The following is a 24,158-nucleotide window of genomic DNA, read 5'->3' as shown; positions in this document are numbered from 1 at the left end:
ACACTGTTTCATTGTTTTTCCAGCTACCGGAGGTAGAATAGTTTCACCCCAGCTCCCAAAAGCCCATAGCTAGTTTGTTGGAAGGAGTATTTTAGGAGGACAAGCAATATAAAAACAGTTTCTGCCTTGTTTCAAACCAGGAACCTTTCGTTTGTAAGGAAAGAGTTATAGCTATTATGCTGCCATGGAAATGGTAGTTCTAAAAAGGTATTACAGACTACAGTTACCATTGACTCATTTGAAGAGACATTCTGCCTCTGCAAAATAGCCTATGAATAGTGGAGTTAGCCTGCAACAAACTGAATTGTGTTATCTTATGTGGACAGGAGAACTCAAGACAACATAACTGTCAGCCCTTCAAGGTAGTCTAGACAAGAAGCACACCTAGGAGTTCTAGCTCTATCTTTATTGTAACTTTACAATCTTGTAAGTCTGAAAGTACCTCTCCCCCCATCAACCAAGAAACTAGGGCAATGTTTGCCATGCTTATATTCCTTCTGCAGGCTCAGCTTCCTCTTATCTGACCGTTGCCTAGTCTGCCGATCTTCCTCCTGTCTCCCAAGGTCATTCCCACATACCACTATAGTAACATGGGAAAATAGACTTCAAAAGTAGAGCAAAAAAAAGTGCCCTGAGGTTGTTTTGATGATAAGTGGGGGAATAATACAGGGCAATGTCATCCTGAAAATGTTTATGATTTTTAAATAATTGAATTTATTAAATTTACAGGGATTTGCTTTTAATTATATTAAAATGTCTCGGGTGACAGCATTTCATGCAGTTTTGTTAGATGTGAAAGTGGAATCTGATTTAGTATTTACTGTTAAGAAAGTGCATACAATTTGCTTATGTGTTACTATGGTTATTGATGGCTTTTATGATAAGATTTAAAAGGAAGCACTTCATTAAACTGTGTTGATTCTCTTACTTTTCCATCACTCTTCATGCAATTCGTGTAATCAGAATTAACTTGGAGGCTGTGTGCAAATACCATCACCCTCACCACTTCTGGAATCAACATACCAGCCAAAAGATAATGTTTTTATTGTGCAACAGTTGCCCATTCAGTTGCAGTTTCATAGCTTTCAGTGAAATAAATGGGATAAAAGCATACTAATCTTTGTGAGACTGCAAATTCAGCCTCTTGATTTCAGATGTAAAACTTTCCTGCTTTGTTTGTTTGTTTGTTGGCCTCCTTAGGCAAATGCTCTACTTAAACCTAAGTGATTAGAAGGTAATTGCTCTATTTTCCAGCAGAAAGCCCAAACCTCTGTGACGCACTATATTTTTCCTTTGGAAACACAATTTCTATACATTTGCATCTTTTTTTCCCCAATAAGATGACTTTTTTTTCCTCCCACCAAGTATACAATTCCTTTCCAGGTTCTATATTAGGATAGGATGGATGAGTAATTAATTACAATCAATACCTTTATTAAAGCTGCTAATCCCATTGCAACAAGAAGAATAATTTGTACAACTGATTCTTTATGCTTACATTTATTTACCTAAAGTGGGGATTTAATAGAGACACCTTTTTAAACACAAACTTTTAGTGGCCCATTACTATAATACAAACTGTTACATCCATTCCTGGATAAATGATTTTTTAAAAATCTATTTCTTTAAATATACAGGTAGACCTCACTTAATGACTGCCCTGTTTAGTGACCATTCAAAGTTACGATGGCATTGAAAAAGTAACTTTATGACCAGTCCTCACACTTAGGACTATTGCAGCATCCCACAGTCATGTGATCACCATTTGTGCACTTCACAGCTGGCTTCCAACAAGTGAAGTCAATGGAGAAGCCAGCAGTAAAATTGTCAGTCACAGTCACATGATGTCTCGCTTAACAACTGTGTCACTTAGCAACAGAAGTGATGATTCCAATTGCATTAGTTAAGCGAGGAATACAGGTAATTGCTAACCTCTCCCTCTTAATCCCTGTGTGTTTGTACACTGCTGCTCCCAGCTGCCTCCTGCCTCTCTTTTCCCCTCTTTAATAAGAGCAAAGCCCCTTTTCCTTTTGCATCTCAGAAAAGAACTGGGACCAGACATCAGAACTCTTCACTGATTTCACTGCTAGCTCACAAAACACCACTGAACTTCAGACTTTAAGGAAAGCCTCTGTTTTCATTGTAGGAGGAGAGCCCTATTAGTCTATGGAAGCCAAAAATCAGAAGCACTCTGGTAACACCTTTTTAGATTAACACATTTTATTAAAAGGCAGAAGCTTTGAATAAAATGTGTGAAAAGTGCTACCAGGCTCCTTCTGATCTATACCAGTTGTGACTGATTAAAGTAAATCAAGAACCTTAACTTCAAAAGAGGGACCAGATTAGACTTCACTTGAGTAGTGTTGGGATATTCTGCAGTCACAGTTAAAGGGGAAAGCACAGGCAATGGGGGGAAAGGCATAATGTATAGTCCACTAACACATTTACCTGTCCTCCAGTGAGTGGAGAAGAATGAGTACCACCAATGTAGCTGCTCTTTAAGCTGTATTTTCATTACTTTGGGTATGTCCAACTTTGCCTTTCCTTGAAAACTTCTGAAATTCACAACTATTCAACATTCTCCAGTGGAACTGGCTGTGATTTTTAAGGTGTGTTTCCCATTTTGGGAGCAATGCATGTAGAGATGGAGAGGTTAGGAGACACAACTCAGCAACATGAGCCTTTACAGTTTACAAAAGTTGGCTTGGGAAGCCAGGTCTTTTAACAGCAAAAGACAGCAGTGAAGTGTGGAATAAGTTTGTCGTGCCTGCACCACACTTTTGGAATATCAACACCAGTTACAATTATTATCTTGAGAGGACTGCTTATTGTCAGCTGTACAAAGCTGAGGATATCTCATTTGCAAAACATACATTAGTCGTATGTTTAATACACATATTTTAGACATTTATTTCATTTCATTGAGGTGGTGACAGACCACACTTATGTTTTTCTTTGTCCAAAGAAACCAAAGAGGCATGGAATCAAAATTCCTTCATTTGCTTAAGATGAATTCATCTTAATCTTCTTGCCAAACACATAAATGGGACAATTAATTTGATTGCCTATGGTTTAGTCCCTTTACATAAAGAAAGCATCTAACTGTGGGGTGCCCCCACTTTTCAGAGCCATGATATATCGCTTTTAACCCTATCAGGCCATGAAAATCAAGATAAAACTGGAACCTATTGAAGGGACTTGCCAAGATAGCCACCATTTGCAATAGAACAATTGATGGATTTAAGTATCAATTCTGCAAAAACATCGAGGTTTAGCATAAAGCCCCAAACACTACAAAAGAAAACAAGATCTTTTACCTTCAGTAACAAGAAAGGTACGAAATAAATAAGTAAACAACTCTTTTGACATACATTTTCTATAAAACTTCAGGTAGTAGAAAATAAACTGCAGCATTATTTCATTAATATTACCTTAATAGTCCATGTTCCTGGCTCTGGATCTTTTATGTTCACTACTTTAGCAGAATTTTCAATATTCAGTAATTCATTCAAGCCAGATCCTTTCTTTACAAGTGAACCTATAGTGCAGGCAAAGAATGAGTAAGAATTTTATTTTTATTAGTTATCTCAGTGATGCTCAAATCTGGACCATGTTCTATACAACAGGAGCTAATTCTGTCTTTCTGCAACTTTACTACAAAACATGTTACGTTACAAATGTATCTATTCCATTTGGATCATAAATTCATTCATATATGCTGCACATTTAACCATCTTGCACTAATTTGCATTAATTACACTAAATTGCCGTAATAAGAGTATTCTCAGAAGACAGTGGATTTGTAGAGATTTTTCTATGTCTATATCTTAATCAAGTGAGTCAGTGCTGGATTGAACTAAAGTCTGCAAATAGAAATGGGCTGGAAGAGGGACAACAGATTGAAATTTAATCCTAATAATGTAGTGGTACAGTTAATGGGCTGATCCCAGGTCAAGGAATTAGGAAAACAATCTGCACTAGATAGATCCTTTGAAAAAGCATATTTGTAGATTGGGGGTAGTTCTAGATCCAATTTCTCACTGGACACCAAGTGGTTACAATACCTAGGAGTCTCTATTTTCAGCTCTGGTTGGTTTGCCAGCTACAGCTCTCACTTAATTGGGCCAGATTTATCATAGCAATTCATTTTTCAGTAACTTCATATCTAATAAGCTCTTCATAGGGCTGTCCTTGAAGATTTTGCATAGGCTTCAACTGGTACAGAATGCTCAGTTCTCTGAGAAGACTCAGTTACTGAGCAATATGCTTGATTACTGAGTCTTACTCTGCCTGTTCTCATCTTCTTCATTAGCTACCTATTTCCCTTTTACCGTATTTCAAGATATACTTGATGACATGCAAGGTCCTAAATGGCTTGAGGTGCAGATCCTTGTTGGAATACCTCTTCTGCTATATAAGATCTCAGATATTTCCTTGCTTTATTGAAAGCTAACCTTTTTTCATCCTTCAGTTTACCAGCAGTCATTTCTCAATCATCCAAATATTTATAGGCAATGGCAATGTTGCTGACTTTATTATTTGCCAACACATTGTCAAATGCAGGAAGTGTGCACTGTGTATGGGCAATCAGAAGAAGACTCAAAGGGTATGGAGTCCTTGGGTTTCTCTGAGCTTGGTTGTTTTCTTGCAAATGTTTCATTACCCGGCTAAGTAACATCTTCAGTGCTAGAGTGGAATGCCTATTCAGTAGCACTGAAGATGCTACCTAGTTAGGTAATGAAATGTTTGCAAGAAAACAACCAAGCTCAGAGAACCCCAAGGACTCCACAGTTCAACTACATATATTCTCTTCTACTGATACAGTGAAGTATATTTTTACTGGTGTTATGTTGTTCATGGGTTGTGGCTGAAGTGAATCTGTTACTATTGCTTTCCTGCTAACCTCAGTTTTGTATCTAAATTTAAAAATTAAAATCATTCCCTTGGCCAATATTTATATAAATTGGGTGGAAGGTAGCACTCATTATGAATACCACTAAACCACTTTTATAATCTTCAGATGAAAAATGAGACACCAATCTTCTTTTGAGATCCCAATGTTACCTATCATAGAAAACCTAAAATATTTTTTTTAAGTGAAAGACATGTCTAAGTAGTTTTTAAACTGTTGGGAGTGCTTGCCCATCCAATTGTCATGTCTACTTTTGAACCTTCTTGATTTCTCTTCTAATCTTCTAGTCTTCCTTAATTTTGGAATTGCCATTCTGGTCTCCTACTTTTATTATTCTTATCCTTAAATCTCAATCTCTCTCTCTCTCTCTCTCTCTCTCTCTAACTAGGAGAGTCACATTTACAAAAAAAGAGCTAGTACTCTTTACCTGCCATCCCATAAAATACTTCAAGAAGTTCAGTTAGAGTCATCCAGTGGTAAGGGTCAACACTATCTACTCCAGTTAGATACTGAAAATAAGTCATCCCTGGCTTTCCTCATAAAAGGAAATAGATTAATGTCTCACCCAAAGGGTTATGAATTTCAATTGCTGGAGAAGGACCACTTAGTGACACTGTAACTTCTTTCAGACTAGGATCAAAAGGGATTTGCCAAGAGCTTCCTCCTGAAGTTAAATGATCTGTAGACAAGAGATGAACTTTGGAAGCTTGTACTGCTTCTTCCACCCATTTCAGTACCTGGAAAAGAGAATAAAGCCATAATGTCTTCGATAATCAAATACATTCTCCTTGCAGAATAAGGGTTCTTTTGTACCATGAATGAACTCTTCAGCAGTCATCCAACACCTAGCTTCCAGCATACATGCCCAAATGCCCAAGGGTCGATAAAGAGCCAGTGTAGTATAATAAACTAAGATCAGGGAGACCTATATTTAAGTCCATGAAAGCTCATTGGGAGGCCTATCTCGCAAAGATGTTGTTGCAAAGAAAGGATTGAGAATGGAATACTATATATGTTGCCTTGTGCTCTTGGATATAAGGCATGATTTAAAGCCAATAAATCAATACATAATAAGAGATCATTATAAGGGAGCAGGAGTTATTAAATTAATTAATGAAAATGACATAAATATTAATTTAATTTTTGTTTCCCACCCTTGTTCCCAAAATCTTTAGCACAAAGAGTGCCTATGGAGACTTTGAGACAATATTAGAGAAAGTATTAATATGTCCATTTTTCTCAGGGCATTTCATACTGAGCATTTACCTCAAGATCTTACCTTTTTAAAACAATGTGATTTTTCTGAGTTCCTAGCATTTAAGAAAACAGTTATCTTGCATAAAGGTAAGTGTATCATTATGAGGTAGGAGGGCTACACTGTACTTTGGATTCTGTTTCTAAAATGTGTTTCACAGTTGTGAGAAATGGCAGGGCGGCTTGAAAGTCTTGCAGACATGTACTACATTGGCACTCTTGTGCCTCCAAAGCATGTTGCAGGGATGTTCACAGGATATGGTAAAAAAAAAAAAAAAACTCACAGTTGTGGCCACAGTGGTGCGATCAAAATTCCTGTTTTTTTGTTTTTGTTTTTTTGAAACCCAAACTCTGTGGATAGTGTGGCACTCTGCATTGTTTTATTAGATATATACTGCTAAAAGCAGGATGGTGGCTGGAGACTGAGTTACACAAGGTAACCTATTATTGTTATGTCCTACAAAGTAATTCAGTGTTTCTATGTTCTGTAGTGTACATTTATATGTATGTGTGTGAAACAGAGAGAAAATGACTATAGCAGCAATGCAATTTACTAAGAACTGAGGTAGGTTGTGATACACATATGTACTCTTTCTCTAACATTATGGCATATGTACTTTTTCTCTAGCATTATGGCATGTGGCTGCTAAGAAATTATTTCAGTGTTGTCTCATAAAGTATAAAGTATATCATGAAGACTCCTGAGCTGTTGTGTGTTCCGTAGAGAGCAGAGTTTAGAAGTGAATTGCAAGCTCCATTAAGTGACATTACATATTTGAAGAAAGCCAGGAAAAATATTCATTCATTTATTTATTTAATCAATTAGATTTATATACTCCTTTCCCCTCCAACATGGCACTAGGTACAGGTCTTTTTTTAATCAACTGTGCAAACAGATGTAAATCTGCATTTCCAAAATGCTTCTCATGCTTCATGGGAAGTAGTATGGTAACCTTTTTGACCTTTGTGGAGCATAAGAACCTGAGGTTTTAAGCAGAAACCACAGACATACCGAATACATTGGGGGGGGGGGGAGTATGCATGGAAGTGCTTTTAGAAACTGGATGTCTGTGTATATCCAGAACTAAGATCATCTGTTCAGAAAGAGTCGATACTTCCAAAGCTGCTAGAAGTTATTAGAAGAGGAAACATTCTAGTCAACCCAACCATCCATCCAAGCTTACTTTGCCTCCTTAAGGTCCAAAGCAAAGGAGGTACAACCAAGATAGATACTAGTGCTACTCATTTTGACCAAGCTAATGTACCAAGCAATATCAAGCATGGATTGCTTGTACAAGTCACATTTACTGATTCCAGAGATGTGATGCCATTGCTACTGAACAGTGAATTTCCCCTATTAGTGGCTGCTACTCTTGCAGAAGACAAATAGGCTGGTCATGAAATGGAGCTTCTATCGCTATTATTTTTTTTAAAAAGGCCCCAGGAAAACATATTAGGCCAAAAAAAAAGTGGAAGGAGTAATTCTTCACTCTTGGAAATGCCAAAAGCATTTGCATGATGTTCAATCTGCAGTCAGACAGGGAATGAGGTAATATGGAGCTGGAGAAGGGAATTTTAATGAGAAACAAGACAGAAAGCCTAAAATCTAAGTGGTCTGTGGTCAATTATTGCTTAGACAAATATGCAGTACAAAATTATGACATTTGAATGTAATTTGACATATGTTTTCAATTTAAAACTCTGTGACAAATTTTGCACATTTCCCCCACCCTCATAAATGGACTACATTTATATTTAATGTACAGAGTTAAAAAGTGCAGGGCAGAAGGAAGACTGCATTATATTAGCAAATACAAGGAAACACATTTCATCTTAAAAATGTAAGGCTTTTTATACCCTCATTGGTGAATCAGTTAACATTGGCAGCAATGAATCAAGAAAAGATCATAACCGCTGATTGCTCTTTCGTTTTTACTTATTTTAATGGAAAAGTTGTAACTTTTATTCCTGGATCCAAAGGACTATGCAGCTAGTTCCATGTACATAACAGAATTGTGTACCTCAAATTTATGACCCTTCATTACATTCTAAGCTGCTTTTAAATCCTTGCATAATATAAATACTTTTATTTTATTTTTCAAATGGATGCCAAGAGCATTGCTTTCCTCTGATTGTGTCTTCCTCTTGATTTAGAATAATACCAACAGATTACATAACAAGACAAACGAAGGAAGAATATGGTTTTTGAAAAAAAAGAGAGAGAGAAACTGTTTTTAATAACAATAATAACAACAACCATTAAAATAATTCAAACAAATATGAGTAATAATGTCCAAAGTAAAGTATAAAAATATCCAAGCATCAGTTAGTGGCTGGGGGGTGAGGTGGAAGGGACAAAGAAAGAGGGGACTACTATAATGCCCTTTTTATAGCTTTTTAAATTAATTTTGATTGTTTTGCTTTTTAAACTTTTTTGTCAAATTCCTTTAAGTGTGTGTGTCTGGGTGTGTGGGTGTTGTTTGTATGTTTTATTTAACCAGTTTTTTTAAAAAAAAAGGTTAAAAAAACAATTTTTTCAATAGATTTTAGATCACATTCTTTTCAAGAAGAAATAATATTTTAGAAATGACTTTACAGTATTGCATTTATGTTGTTGGAGATGCAGTTTCATTTTGGTAGGAAGCAACTGCATGTATTAACTCAGCCTTGAGATTTAATGTTGTTAGATGTTTATATGCTATTTCAATCACATGGGAATTGATTTCTGGACAAAGAAAATAAACTCATAATCAAAATACTTATTGTTAAGTATTGGAAGCACAAACATGTGGTCCAACTGTTCAGTGGTTTGGAGAATTGATTAATATTACTGTAATGAATCATAGCTTCAATTTATCAATATATCTATGTCTGTAAATATGTTTTATATGTCTTTTTCAGTTTTTTCTTCTCTTATAAAAATATAATTATTTTTCTTTTTCTTTGCCTTTTGTATTTAGTTAATTAAAAAGTTAATTTTTAGTTAATTAAAAATGAAAAAAGAGAATCATATTTGCAGTAGTATTATTAATTATAAAGATAATAATGAACTAAATATATTCAGTATTCTTATCTGTGTCATCATACTCAGTGCAACATTTCAACTGAGTAAAAGCTATTGCCAACGTTCACTAGATTCGCATGTATACAATAAAAGCATATGGAGTGAAAGAAACAAAAAATTCAGCCTCTCTTGTCCAGAACTTTGTGATACGGTGGTGCAAAACTTGTATTATATTACTATATTGCATCTGGACAGAAGCTTGTTCCAGTTTGATGAGGCCTCAGAATCAAGGTCAAAGAAAGCAATATGGCCACTTTGCCTTAGAAGAGAGGGAGCAGTGTGGCTTTGCAAAGCAACTTCAGTGGGGTATACAAAGCATACCAGAAGCTAACCAACCCTTCAAAGATGTGTACAGCTCAGCCCTATGGCTTATTACCCCTGTTTATCATGAAATATGAATCGCTTTTCTGCGAGATGGGTGGCTATACAAATTGGATTAACAAATAAAAATAAATAAATAAGCATATTCTGTAAATGGAGGACACTGGTTCTAAATATAATCTTTGGAATCTTAGGTACAGGTTCACCAACTACACTTGTAGAAACAGAACAAAAAAGCATTTTCCAATATGGACCCAAGCATACTCCCATGATTAATATGCAAGAATGATTATAACTGTGGTCCAACAACATCTGATGTTTCCCAAGATTTGCCCCGGACTGAGCCACAAATTACTATGGCACTTAGATTTAGATTCTTCTCCCTTGGTTTGTTTGTTTCTAAATTTTAAAAGGCAGAAATGTGGAATAGAAGGGAAATTACTTCATCCTTTCCCTCAGTGTCAAAGAGGTTGTGCACTACTATTTTTTCACAACTCAAACTACTTCACAGGATTGTTGATGAGGAGAAAAAATGGATGAGAGAGGGCTACATATAGAGCTTCTGGAGCAGACAAATAAAAATCTAAATGAATGAATAAGTAAAGCAAAGCCATATAAATAAATGAGGGCTTAAAGTTGTCAGCAACCAATTAAAATTAATCTATCTTAAATTAACTAGGTAACATGTTAGGAAGCCTGACAAATTAAAATAATAGGTGCTTACTTACTAATAGAAAACGTTTGGGCTCAATGCCAGCGAAGCATCTCCAGAGATTCTTTCTCCAGGAAGGATCACAGAACTAAAAATGTCCTCTTTCCAGGCATTACTTGCCTTGCCTCATAAGGTGACAAGATTCAGAGAAGGACCTCTGACAAAGACCTTCAAGTTCAGGAGCATCTATAGGGGCTCAGAATGTCAATCAAGGTAACAGTTACAACTGAGCAATTGTAGTTGCCCTCTTGACTTTTTTGATCCCCCCATGGATGCCTCTGTTTATGTCCAAGAGAGGCTAATATCTTACAAGCGTGTTGACCATTTATTTATGTATCAGATTTGTATGGCCACCCATCTCAAATACAAATACGCCCATCTCACAATATTAAAAAAGATAAAAACATATACAAAAACATAATACATACAGCAGCCAGGAAAAATTATAAAAAACATGAATCAGTCAATCAGCACAACCAAGACATGGGCTCCGTCACACACTTGGGGCCCCAAAGGCTTAAGCACAGAACCAAGTCTCTCCTCACTTTACCATTATAATAGCAATTCTGTGAGGTAGGCTGAACTGAGAGAGAACAATTAACCCCAAACCAATCCCTTAATCACTGCACCACTTTGACTCTTGTAATGGAAAGATGGGGGAATTTATAAAATACCTGAATGATTACAGTACCATATTTACTGTATTTATTTAATTTAAATGAAATGTTATTTAATTTTTCCCTTGATTCCAGCCACACTCAGTTTAGAGTAAACTCCCTGATACACCATTCAAAGGCCAAATTCAGTCCTCAGCACACCCCACTCTAAGTTGCCTGCATTCCTGACTTAGACATTTACAATAATAATAATAAATAAATAATTATATACCACTCAACTCCCAGCAACTCTAGGCTCAAGCCTCAAACAAGAATGAAAAAAATACACTGCAGTGAACTCACATTCCCATCACCACTTCAACATGTTTAGATCAGTGGGATCTGCATCTGCAGAGATTTTATGATCTTTTGCAATAATATTTTGCAATGATCACATCAGAGTCATATATCCATTGTCAGAACCTGCATCAACCAACAATCGTTAATTCACAAAGCATAGCAGTCAATGGGAGTTTGATTGATTTGCTTCTGCCAATTGTGACTAGGGAGGGGGGCTAGTAGTTAATGGTTGTAATAGGAGTAGTACTGGGAGATGGTGAGGAGCTTAACCTTATATGGGCAATGAGGCCGGACCTGATTGCAGGCAAGGCCAGTGGGGGCCTGATGGCCAGGAAGGAGCTATGTATCCCTGGGAGGAAGGAAAGAGGTCACCACCAGGTGAAAAGGAATTGAGGCGCCATGGCAACAAGGGGAGGGGGGATAAAGAGAGGGAAGTTTACCCAGGCTTTAGTTGTAGCAATGTTTTGTTTCAAGCTGCATGTACCACACAATAAAGGAGCATTTATCTGAACCAGGCCTGGTTTCATGAGGATTCTTCTGAATTGGGGTTTGGACTTTGTGGACTTGACATCCATTAGTAACCCAATGATTGTTGATAAGCATAAAATATAAGGTAGATTTTTTTTCTTTCTTAGCTTGTATTTTTAGTTTGTTTGGGGTTGTCCTTTTTCTAATTTTTTAAAAGTTTTTTAAATTTTAAGTTTGTTTTTGCTAATTGTGTATGTATAACATTTTTAGAAAAATAAATAAAAGAAAATGAAAAAAGTAGTGTGATCTGCATCTGATCTGAACATGTAAAAATATATATAAAAATTGGAAGACAATTCAGAAACAGTTTGACCTGGCACAATTTATTATTAAGTCAAAACCAGCTGTATTAGCATCTGTCTGCTTGGAAATCAAGTTTGTAAAGTCAAGGGGCAAATTAGCAAATTTACAGTTCTGTCTAGAGATAAACAATGCAAAGACTAAAGAAAGAAACTTGACATGAAAATTTAACTTGGATATTTTCAGACAGTCTCTTCAAGTATGCTTGAGAGACAGACACAGAGAGAAGTAGTCATCCTAAACATGCATTTGGTCTTGGCAGATTTAATCAACTCAACAAAAGTGTGGATGCTGGCTTAATTTATAGCATCTGACTGATTTCAATTTATACCTGACCCTAATTCTTCCCCCTCAAGCAAGATGGATCCTTTCAACATTCCTCCTCAACTCAGGACAGCTGTTCCTTAGGCAAACAATGCCTTGTCCTGTATTTCCCAAATGGTGTGCCAGGGAGAACTGCTAAGCTGCTGCAAGAAGTGAACTAATGGGGTAATTAAAAGCTCATAAGACCATATTAAAAATCTTGTTAGGTCAGAAGAGGCCTAACTAGGCCAACATCCTGTTTCCTTAGGTGGCCAACCAGATGCCAATGGAAAACTGTTGAGCAGAGCAACAGGAATTCAGAAGCACGGTGCCTCTGATCCTGGGAAAGCACACCATGGGCAGGAAACCCCCAGCCCCCTTGCCAGATGCAAACCAGGAGCCCCAACCTCTTTCCCTGCTTCTCATTATGATCACATACAATTAGGCTTGAAAAAGGATTGTGCGCTGGCACCAAAATGTGCTTTGTTCCTCCTATTATTCCCCAAATACCTCTATGGACAGACACACACCAGAGTAGACCTTCAGCTGAAGCCAATGGAAACTTTCTCCTCCAGGTCCAATTGTAATATTGTAATTAACTGGGTTAGTCCTGGAGATGGAAGGATTAATTCTCCCTGTGTGCTACCTGACTCCTATTTCCCAGCATATTCTCCAGTGTGGGAATTAGGAACTGAGTAATTCTTCTTCAGCTGAATTTTTTCAGGCTTAATTGCAACCTGTGGGAAAGTATTAATGAGATATATCAGAACTGAGTTTATTTTGGGTGTATCTGTAATACATTTATGATACTGGGTAAGAATTAATGGCAGAATGTTGAATGGATGTCTGTATGTGTGTATGTGTGTTGTATGGGAGGCAAAGAAAGAGAGATTGGAGGGGATGCAGAGGTATCTGAGCATATGTGTGTGAGAGACAGAATGTGTTATGGCTCCCACATCTGGGCTGCAAAACTCCAGACACATACTAGATGGCAGCAAAGTATTAAAAGTTATTATCACATTGCTGCCTCAAGGGAGGTTCGCAACCCTGGGGGTGGCTGGTAGCCTGAGGATGGTCTCTCCGCCTTTTTAGTTTGCACTGGAGTTGTAACTTTTTAGCTTCATTTTAACCTTTTGTAGTTTTTAATCTGCATATTTTTCTAGGATTTTATAGTTTTTTACCTGTAACTCCATCTAGAGTCACTTGTATAGTGAGATGGGCGGCATATATAAATATGAATAAATAAATAAATACCAAAATGCTAATTCTACTCAGTCTGGACAACTAGGCAAGTAACTGTTTCCAAGCAAGATGTAATTCTTATTATTTTTAATTTTCAGAATAAATTTGGCCTCTACACTTCCTTGTAAGGTTTGCCTCAATGAGCAAATAAACTGGTTTAATGTACATGTCCCTGAGATATCCATTAGCAGTTCTAAAAAATTCCAATGAAAACTGATTTGCATAGATCGCTTTTTCCCACTCTCCTCTCACAAAGAAGAAAGACCTTCACACACACAGCGCTAAAGCAATCCAATCTTCCAACCTACTCATAGCCATCCTTTCCCCATCTGCTATTATACTGGAGCCTTTCTGCTTCAGGAGCAAACAAGCCATTCCAGTTTATTGGCTGCAACAGAGGGACTTGGCCTGTGTTATTACTTTTTTCCTTCAGGCAGGAGTGGGGAAAAAAATGTTCTATGATCAGCCCCAGGCTGCAGTGGAAATGTTTGATCCAATATAGACTCCTGACTGATGACTAGTTAGTTGCTATCCCAGTTTCCTTGTTATTTTTCAACACAACACCCCAGATGTTCTTTGTCACAGACATAGAAACCTTAATATCATTAAAGTATCCTCATGAATAACCAAATATAGGGAGAGGGCACTGTATTAATTAGAAGTGAGATGGATTGCTTAGGTAAAGGGCAGTTCAGTGGGACACAACCCAGTGAACATATTAGCTCTCCACCCACCCGTCCCAGGGCTGAGCTCACTTCCCTGAGGGACAGAAAGCTGCTAACCTTATGAAGTGGACTTCTGATGAAGCCCACTGTATACACAAACCATATTATTGGATGACTCAAAGTGAAGAGCGGCCACATACAAACAAAAATTATATACTTGATCCTTCACAATACTTTCTCATATCTCAGGAATTAAGCTCATATTTCAGTCAAGGCCAAGCCTATCAAGCGTGGCTTATCTAAAGAAGCCTTCCTTTACTTAGCACAAATTTAAGTTATGAAAACTTCCCTGAAATTGTTCCAGCCCTGACAGTTGTACTTAGGATCTTCAAGTCAAGAAACAAAAAGCATGATCTCTTTTTGACTCATCACTGAAACTTTGGAATTTTTTTAATGGTGCAAGAGTATGTGCTTTGCAAGGTAGAATCTGATGTGCTTCTTAATTTAAAGCTTCCAAATTAAATATCAGCTTCATTTTTACAGGCAGCAATTTGTTCCAAAATATCCAGCAATTACTTGGCTGAGATAGGATTTGAAATCAGGTTCAAAGTCTTTTTCTAAGCTCTATGTCCCACTGGCCACTTGGAAACAAATATAGGCAAAATGTTAGAAATACAGAGGAACATGACAGACAGACAGAAAAAGCTATGTGTCTTAACAAACAATAACCTTGTATTCTCATATTTATGAAGGGCTAGGGTTAGGGTTAACACATGGAGTTAGTCAGTTTTCCAATGAAGGAAATTTTTGCCATACTTCTTATCTTGCAGGCCCTCAACTCAGTTTAACTATTTCATTTCCACGTGACAGGAATAGCATCTGCAATCCATTTTTTCTCTGTCTATAGAGGTTTTAGATAAAGCTCATGGAACTTCCAGTAACTTGATGTTTATATGTGCATTATTGAGAACTAATCTTGTTTCATCCCCTCCTACCCAGTTTAGTAATATTTATTTACCGTACTCTATGTATCTATTAAATGTGTATGGCCACCCTACTCCATAATGGCTCTGGGTGGCCATCCCAGTCACAGCCATTCAGAAAGGCTTTTGCATGCAAGATGACTGCCATGCAGCCCCCATAACTCTTGAAAATGTTATTTAAATGTCAGATTACTGACATACCATTTGCACACAGCTGAGAGAATGGCTTTGAAAAGACACATTTATATAGTCTTCCCTAACCTCTTTACCTCATAGCAGCCTCTTGGAAGTTTCCTCCCCATCCCCCTTTCAAATTACTAGAAAAATGTGCATAACTCCATTTAAACAAATACAAGGACTCGTGAAGAAGAGAGCTAGCAAGTTATTTGATTTCATCTTATTTTAATAGAGATGGGGGTAAAGGGATTTTTGCTATTATAAGACCCAATGCTCTGTGGGTGTCAAGCCCCTAGCAGCGACTCATAATCAAAAAGACTAAATTCATACTATCCAGATTTATTGAAAAGAAAAAAAGGGCTATAGAATGTTGGAAACCAGATATTGTACTTCAGCATCCCTGTCACCAGTAAGTTTGTTAGGGGAGGGACTCTGATCCTCTTGTTGACCACTCCTTGAAGCAGTGGGAAGGTTGCTGCTTGTTCCCCTGATATGGGAGGAAAGTGCAGATTTTCCCCACCTGTAGTACTTAGCAAGCTGCCATCCACATTTCCAGGATCTGAGAAGTCCATGGCAATGAGCAGGCTCAAAGAACGTCCAGGCATTAGCCAGTTTGGAGGTTTTAGAGTTATAATAATATAAGGTGCCTACAATTATAGCACTGTGAAAATCAGCATAGATCTGAAAAATGTAAAGACAACTTGGAAACATTCCTAACTTGATTGAAATGTACACTGTACAGATTTGGGATCAAAAAGGCTGCTGATCTAAAAAAAAAAAAAGATGTAAGATGCCATTTCAACTCTTTATTGGGTGAGATAATCCATGTCACTAATCCCCAGAAAGCAACCACAATGCTAGAGAAAAGAGTTGGAAAGGATTAAACATTTGCACAACCCAAATCTTTTAAGAAAAATAACTTCCTTTAGCATCTGCTACTTTTGTCCTTCAGGTTTTGTCCTTACTGCCCATTAAGCATAGAAAGTTTAGGTGTCCAATATTTTTTTTTTCATTGGGTAAAGCTCAGTTGCCAAAAAAAGATTGGCTATTGCCAGTGCTGTCAGTATTATATATGGGACAAGAGTGGTACTGCCAAAACAAACCATAAGACCTACCACTGCTATTTTTGCATCCCAATTCAGAACAGATCCCAGCTCAGAACAGATCCAGGCATTGAGCAATAGTCTCTTCAAGAACACTTCCAAAATCAAGCCACCTGAATAATTCAGCATTACTACTTTTTGAAGAATACACACTAGTTGGACTCTAAAGCAGCAGTTGTGGAGAATTACATTATACCTCCTTATCTATACCTTGGTTTATGTTTTTTGCTTTGTAGGACAAGATTGAAGCTGAGGTTTTTCCTGTAGGAATGTAGGTCTATTGTGAATTTTGTACAAGTGCCAGACTACAGCTTGTTGAATCTAGAACAGTGGATGCATAATTCACAAATTTTCTCCACGGATTTAAAAAAAAAAATCTTCTGTCAAGTCATCACTTGGAAAGTGTGCTGAAACCTGGAGAACATGTCTACAAGTTCAATTCCCTGTCATTTATTTTGGGTCACAACAGTTTTTAGCAAATATTAAGCCAACCAAGAAAAATCTATAGCTAATTCTTTCAAAAAATTTTCTCCCATGATAGAAAAAAAATGCAGTATGTTCAGGTCAGAGAAAAGAAACAAGTTGCATACAATATACAATTTCTGCCATAAAATGTGTAGATGGCCTCTGGCTTAGAAGGCTTTTAAAAAGGATTAGAGAAATCAATGGATTGCTAGTCTAAGTTCTGCATATGTGTTGCTGTGTAAAGTAGTAAAAAACCTTGTGGGCACCTGTCAGATGTGCTAACACTTCATGTAACCTCATGCCCTCATATCTATCTCAGTAAAGGGATGAGATTGAAGAGATAAAGAGATGTCATTTATATTAAATGCAACTGTTTAATTCAGATTCTGACTAATGCTACAGGAACTACAGGATAGTTCATTTTAATTTAGGACATAGGAAAGAAGGAGAAAATGACCAAGAACATGAGGGCTCAGTAGGCCTAGGAGGCCTTTCCTTCTTGGGGCCTTCTGTCTCATACTTCTCCAGTTTCTCTAGAATTGTTGAGCTGAAAATATACCTAATGGTGCCCCATATTCCTGTGGCTGCAGAAAGGTTTCAGAATATCTTTGATATGCCTGACTGACAGACCCAACAACAGGCACAAGGCCCATCAGCCCTTCTCCCAGATTGGGCCATTAGGAATAAACATCAGGAAGAATTGGGGAAAGCCAATCTTTCCCTATGGTGGGGAAGACGTTTTCACCATTTTCATCTTTTTCCTCCTCCCCTTTGACTGCTCTGCGTTTTCCACCTTCCATTTGCCCTTTGCCTATTTCCCTCCTTAACTTTCCTGCCTTCCCTCTCTCTTTCTGAGTTTTGTACTGTTTTTCTTTTTTGTTTCTACCCTTTTTGTTTCTACCCTTCCACTTCTTCCTGCACTCTCCCACTTTCTCCTCCTACCTTCTCCATCTTTCTTCTTCCTTGTTCTGCCTCCCCCTGTTTCTCTACCAGGATGAAATCAAAACAAAATGAATCATCTCACAGGATCACAGTGAAAGCAGAAGCGACCAATTTGTCATTCACGGTGATATTATTTGATTTTTGTTGGTCAGAGTTCTTCAACAGATACCTGCATAAACCAACCTTCTGGATTAGGGCTGATCCAAAAGAGCTTAGAATTTGATTGAGTAAAGTAGTATCTTCTAATGGGAGGGAGGGTGGTTTCATTCTTCAGTCTTTCACTGTTTACTACCTTCTGTATGATTCACATAGCTGCAGCTACCATGTTTCCTACTGTTAGCAAATTCCATTTCTTCCCCACAGGACTCTAAGGAGGAGTCCTGCATTGAGTCTTCCTGCTTTCTGATGGATGCTACTGGTGGTGTCTATCAAGAATCCAGGAGAGAGAGGCTGATTTTTTTCCCCCTCATACTCGAGTCCTCCACAAAGTAATGTTGTCTACAGCCAGGTGAAGATTTGCTGCTACTGCTGAATTTGGTAAGCATTTTCCCACCAATCTGCATCCCTGCCTCAAATACCACAATGCTAGAGGGTGGAAAAAAGGGTCTTTCATTTCAGTCCTAACAAAAGTGGATCATTTTCAAGTTAATAATAGTATTTACGTTTAATCCATATCTAACACTGCAGATAAGAGACTATATGTTTCACAATTCCCCACTGTGACAGAACAATCCATAGAACACAGGAAAAACATGATCATGAACTGACATATATTTCACCCATTTTTAAGTATCACTGATTTCAGTGGGGCAGATAAGGATCTTCTCAACATTTTCTGTGAAACTAAGATCATTTATAAGTGCTTGTGTGGAGTACACCTAACATTAGTGTTAGCATGGCATATATCCTACTGAATTCAATAAGGCTTACTTCCACACAAGCACACTCAGAGTCTCAATCTCTTTTTTCTGGGATGTTTAATTGCATTTTATCACTTTTTAGCAAAGTTAGAGATTAAACACCATACTTTGATATGATTCCTCTCCCATGCACTCCTTCCCTCCCATACAAATACGCGTATCTCTCAGCAACAAAATAAGACAAAGCCTGTCATCTGAGATCAATGTATTAGTATGGTTGTGAACATTTATCTACAGTATAACCAAAATATGCTACATTTTTAAAAAAACTAAACCAGACTCAAGAATCCTTTTGAGTAAATGAAAAAATGCACTGCTTTGTACTGAATCAAAAAATAACCTATCTCACAACTTTTTGCCTTTGACTGACATTAATCTCCAAAGTTCCAGGCTCAGATGGGGAACATTGAGATATGTAGATATAAATAAACAAATAGCAACCCATATAATTACATATACACTCAACAGGATATTCCATCCTTGGATATCTGTCACATATAGCTTAAGCAGAGGTCACTTGCCATGTTACAAACTGAGTTAAAAAACAACAACAACTGGGAATCCAAGAGTTGAATTGGGATCTTTTGTATCAAGGAATGCTCTTTGCCACTGAGTTACACTATGCACAATATCCCTGAGGTTCTGTTCCTGTAATATTTATTTTCACAGTGCCTGAGTTTTGCCAGATTAAACAGTCTCTCAAAATCTAGCACCACTGCAAATCCAAAATCAACAAAATCAAGTACAGCCTTAAACCCTAATGCATTTGAGGGTAGGCTATCCTAAAGAAAGCCAGAAGCTAATATATGTTCCAAATTGTCAAAACAAGGTAAGAGGGGGGGAAAAGTATGTGATGGGTTTGGGGAATTGGTCTAGAAGGTCCCTTAAAAAGCTGTGGTTCCTATGATAAGACCAGAGCAAAGACTTCTTGTGCTTCACATATGGTTCTAGTAAAATGACACAACATTGTTCCTTGGAGACTGATTTCTCAAACTGTTTTCTTTTTTGGGGGGGGGAGACTTTTGTGGAAAGGGTCTTCCCCTCCGAGGAGTGTGCTCACTCATTTGGTCTGTGTAGGGCAAAAGTTGAGAACTTATTTTGCCCTGAAGTCCAAATTGGCTGTCAGCAGGCATGTTGAAGCTACTTCTGACCACATCTGAAGTTGCCATCACATAATTTTCTATTTATGCATACATATATTCAGTTTATAGGCTGACGTTTCCCATGTACAGTGTAGCATATACACAAAAGCTATAGCTTTTGAAGCCAAACAGAGACCAAGCTGAGCTGGTAGCTCTAGAAGCATGCTTAAAATTGAAGGATCCACTAAAAACATAATGGTGAACCTTTTATTATCCTTAATTTATATATTTATGAATATATTCAAAGTTTGCAAAATATCATATGCTTCCAATGCTGTCACTCAAAGAAAATAAAAAACTTGGATAACAAAGATAAGCATTCCTAGAAGACTTGGGTCATCAGTGTGTAAGAGAACTGAAGTGTGAACTTCAGCTTCAGAATTCTAACATATCTATAGGCCATCAGGTTGAGGAATGTTGCTCCTGGGAGCTTCTTATATGACTGGCTATGAATACTGTACTAAGCTGCAGTCTTTCACAGTGTGGAGTTCTGCACAGGAGTATCTAATCTTTCTTTGTTCTGGAAGAAAGACAGTGTTCAATGGAATCAGGAGGCCCTCCGCACGGTCACCCATACCCTTGTCACCTCCGGGTTGGACTACTGCAACGCGCTCTACATGGGGCTACCCTTGAAGAGTATCCAGAAGCTACAGCTGGTGCAGAATGCGGTGGCGCGGACAGTTCTCAATGTCCCTAGGACAGCACATATAACACCACTGTTGCATGAGCTGCATTGGTTGCCAGTTTGTTTCCAGGTCCAGTTCAAGGTGTTGGTCATCACCTTTAAAGCCCTTCATGGCACAGGACCAGGTTATCTGAGGAACCATCTTGCCTCGGTTGTTTCAGCCCGCCCACTCGGTCCAGCAGAAGGGGCAGGTTGCAGACCCCACCAGTCAAGGAATTCCAATTGGTGGGGTCTAGGCAGAGGATATATTTATTGCGGAGAGCTAGGAAACCATATATATATATCTTGGAATTAACACATATAAAGGGCAGGCTTCCTGGGTTTTGTTAACACAGAACTTCATATATATCCATAATGATAAATATATTTATTGCGGAGAGCTAGGAAACCATATATATAAGCATATATTATATATGGTTTCCTAGCTCTCCGCAATAAATATATTTATCATTATGGATATATATGAAGTTCTGTGTTAACAAAACCCAGGAAGCCTGCCCTTTATATGTGTTAATTCCAAGATTTGAATCATGGGTTTCTTTCTCTCCACCTTTGAGGCAATTGCCACATGGCTGCTCCTTACCTAGCCTTGGAGATTTCTGCCATCTGTCCCTTGTTTACAAAATGGCTTTCTTTGGGACAAATATCAGAAATTCCTGCCTCACCACTTTCAACTCTTACAATGGTAATGGATGCTACAGCTCTCGCTTGTGAGGCGAGAAATAAGCCACAGTTCCTGATTTCTACTTATCATTAGACCTTAAGATTTCTTTAATTGCTCTAGCTGGCAGAAGAAAACAAACAGAACCAATCACGCAGCTTCCAGATAATATATTAATATATATACTACACAAATCCCCACTTCCATATATGGATGTGCTTCCTGTTAAATAGCAAGCTATATAAATTCCTGGTTTCAATGTATTTAACAAAAACTTATTGTAACAGACATTACACTTCCAGTAATAATATATACTGCTCTATAATCAGAAAATATGCAAAATGTCCTGATCAACATGTCCTAGAATTCATGCATGGAACAATAACACTGTCAAAACTCTGACTACACAGACTAAAATTCCACGCACTTAAAAAAAAAACATATTTACATTGTTTTTCTGAAGAATACCGCAGACAGCTGATGGAATATTGTATACACAGCGGAATCCAAGAGAATGTTTACAGTTATGGCAGATGATTCAAATTATCCAAATTAACAACATGTGCCTTTTGGATTCTGCAAATTCAATCATGAGTGCTTGCAAAATGGCTATTGTCTATAACAACAATGTGGAACCTTAAAGTCCTTGAAAGAGATAAAAAGTTAGTGCCTTTTTTTAACACACCTTTATGATGTTTTAGTAAAGATTTGTATGCAGGAAACCCAAATCTGTAGTGAAATTCTGCTTAGCTGCAAACACAATTATTCAGAGATAAGCAAATCCATAGAGCTCATTCAATCAATCAAATTATACTCCTGGAATATTATGCTGTGGTTTAAAAAAAACAATTGCACACCACAAGAACGTATTAACTGTTAGCCTAAAAGTAGCTACAAGACCCTTCTGCATGCATCCATCGGGAAGGTTAGTCTCTGAATCTCTGTTCTGATCCTGCTACATTCTAATCAAGCTCTGCATTTCTACATTATTTTGAGAATGGACATAACTGGATTGCTCAATCTCTCATAATATGCAGACACAACAGAATTATCATAATTATCTTAATTATCTTAATTAAGACAATTATCTTAATTATCTTAATTAAGACAATTATCAATTGTCTTAATCTCGAGCAATTCAAAGTCCCAAATTACCAGTTCACCATTCCATTGTTTCATATATGACTACACTAGTCTTAATCTTTCCTGATGGTTGCTGTTCCCTGTTAAACAGTTGTTATTCTGCTACCTACAGTTTCAAAGGAAACCTCCCCATGAAACAATTCAGTAAAAATTAGTAACAAAGTTTGACTGTATTTATTTGGGTGTAAGTAAGGACACTGGTTTTTGATTCCACTTAAGAGATTATTTTAATAAATGTAGGCTGATTAATACCATTTACTGCTGTTGAACATAGTCACATATATACTCTGCATACTCTGAAACTTTAAAGATTTACTGCTTTTTAAAATATTTAATTGTCATCTGTCTCCAGTGCTTCCGTGCTCCCTGCCCCACCTATACTATCTCTCTCTTTATCCATATGCCTTCTCACAGGATAATTGTGAAAAAAATTACTCTGTTCCAAGAAAATGTATACCACAAAAATGTTTATTCTTCAAAAAAATGCTACAAGGTTCTTCAAAAAGTGCTATTTCTAGTTTTGCATTAGGCTGGCTTCTTTCCAAGCAGGAAGTCAGGGTCTTAGGATAAGTCAGTGTTGTCCAAACTTGGCCACTTTAAGATGAGTGGACTTCAACTCCCAGAAGTTGGCTGGGGAATTCTGGGAGTTGAAGTCCACTCATCTTAAAGTGGCCAAGTTTGGACAACACTGGGATAAGTGGTTTTGTCGTAGACTACATTGGGTCCAGCGACTAATGGTTGACAGCCTCAGTGCTTCAAATGGAAATTGGCATAAACAAAAATAAAATTAATTCCCAAGATGAACCCAGGATTATGGCAACATTTTCTTTTGTGACATGCTTTTGAGGCTGGAAACTATATCAAAGCCAAGAAGCTATACTAACTGAAATCTATGTTCTGAAAGCATCTGAAAAACTGTTCCTGTATAATCATAACATGAAACTTGCATCCCAGAATAAGATAAGCCAAGCTTGGGGTATAAGCAAAAAAGATTACTCTGTTATAATGGAAAGACAATGCCATTCCAGATTTACCATGTTGGATTGTTGATGTATCTTATCATATGTCTCTGCTTATGAGTTGGCTGTCTACTGATATAATAGAAAGACTGCCAATATTACTTTGTGTGGTCAAGGTTTAATGCTAAAATGTTTAAACATTATATATATGTCTCAGAACATTTGTATTCATTTTGGACTTTTGCTGGGCAAGTCCAAGTGAGTTGCCTGAGGCACAGTCTTGTGAGGTTATCTGGACTGAGTTCAATTCTGTGACACCCAAGGAAGTGAACAAGGTCATCCAATCTATTAGTTCAGCCATCTGTCTGTTAGATTCTAGCCCCTTCTGGGTCGTTAAAGCAGCCCAGGAGATGACCAAAGGATGGGTCCATGCACTGGTATTACCCTCTTTGAGAGAAGGGGTGCCCTGCTGGCCTCGAAGGAGGTGGTGGTATGCCTCCTCAAGAGGTCATCACTGGCACCCACTCTCCTGGGGTTCTGGAAAGCTCTTAAGACCTGGCTCTGGTCCCAAGCCTGGGGTTAATGTGGGTCCTCTGTGGTGGTTTCATGTTATTGTTATGGTTGTTTTAGTCTGGGCTGTCAGGGTTGTTTTAATGTTTTAAACTGTTTTTACTGTATTTTACTGTATTATATTTTTTATTTTTTTTTTTTTTTTTTATTT

The 24,158-nt window shown here is 37.5% G+C and overlaps 1 protein-coding gene across 12 annotated transcripts in view; it reads right to left on the bottom strand.

Annotated features, from left to right (window-relative positions):
* HMCN1 (hemicentin 1) overlaps nt 1-24,158 on the bottom strand; it is a 329,972-nt gene that overhangs the window by 177,726 nt on the left and 128,088 nt on the right. For all 12 annotated transcript variants that reach the window (XR_015798470.1, XM_088153961.1, XM_088153962.1 and 9 more), the window contains 2 exons: nt 5,478-5,649; nt 3,432-3,538 (listed from right to left, as the gene is read on the bottom strand). Coding sequence is in view for 11 of the 12 variants with exons in the window: in XM_088153961.1 (XP_088010087.1) it covers nt 3,432-3,538; nt 5,478-5,649 (279 nt within the window). In the remaining variant the exon portion in view is untranslated. The remainder of the gene's footprint in view (nt 1-3,431; nt 3,539-5,477; nt 5,650-24,158) is intronic.

This window comes from Python bivittatus, unplaced genomic scaffold, assembly GCF_059951505.1.
Source record: "Python bivittatus isolate LINGU-HERP-01145 unplaced genomic scaffold, Pbiv_v1 ctg000700_np1212, whole genome shotgun sequence".
Lineage (NCBI taxonomy): Eukaryota > Metazoa > Chordata > Lepidosauria > Squamata > Pythonidae > Python > Python bivittatus.
Note: the sequence above shows the minus strand (reverse complement) of the source record. Positions and strands in the feature narration are given on the sequence as shown.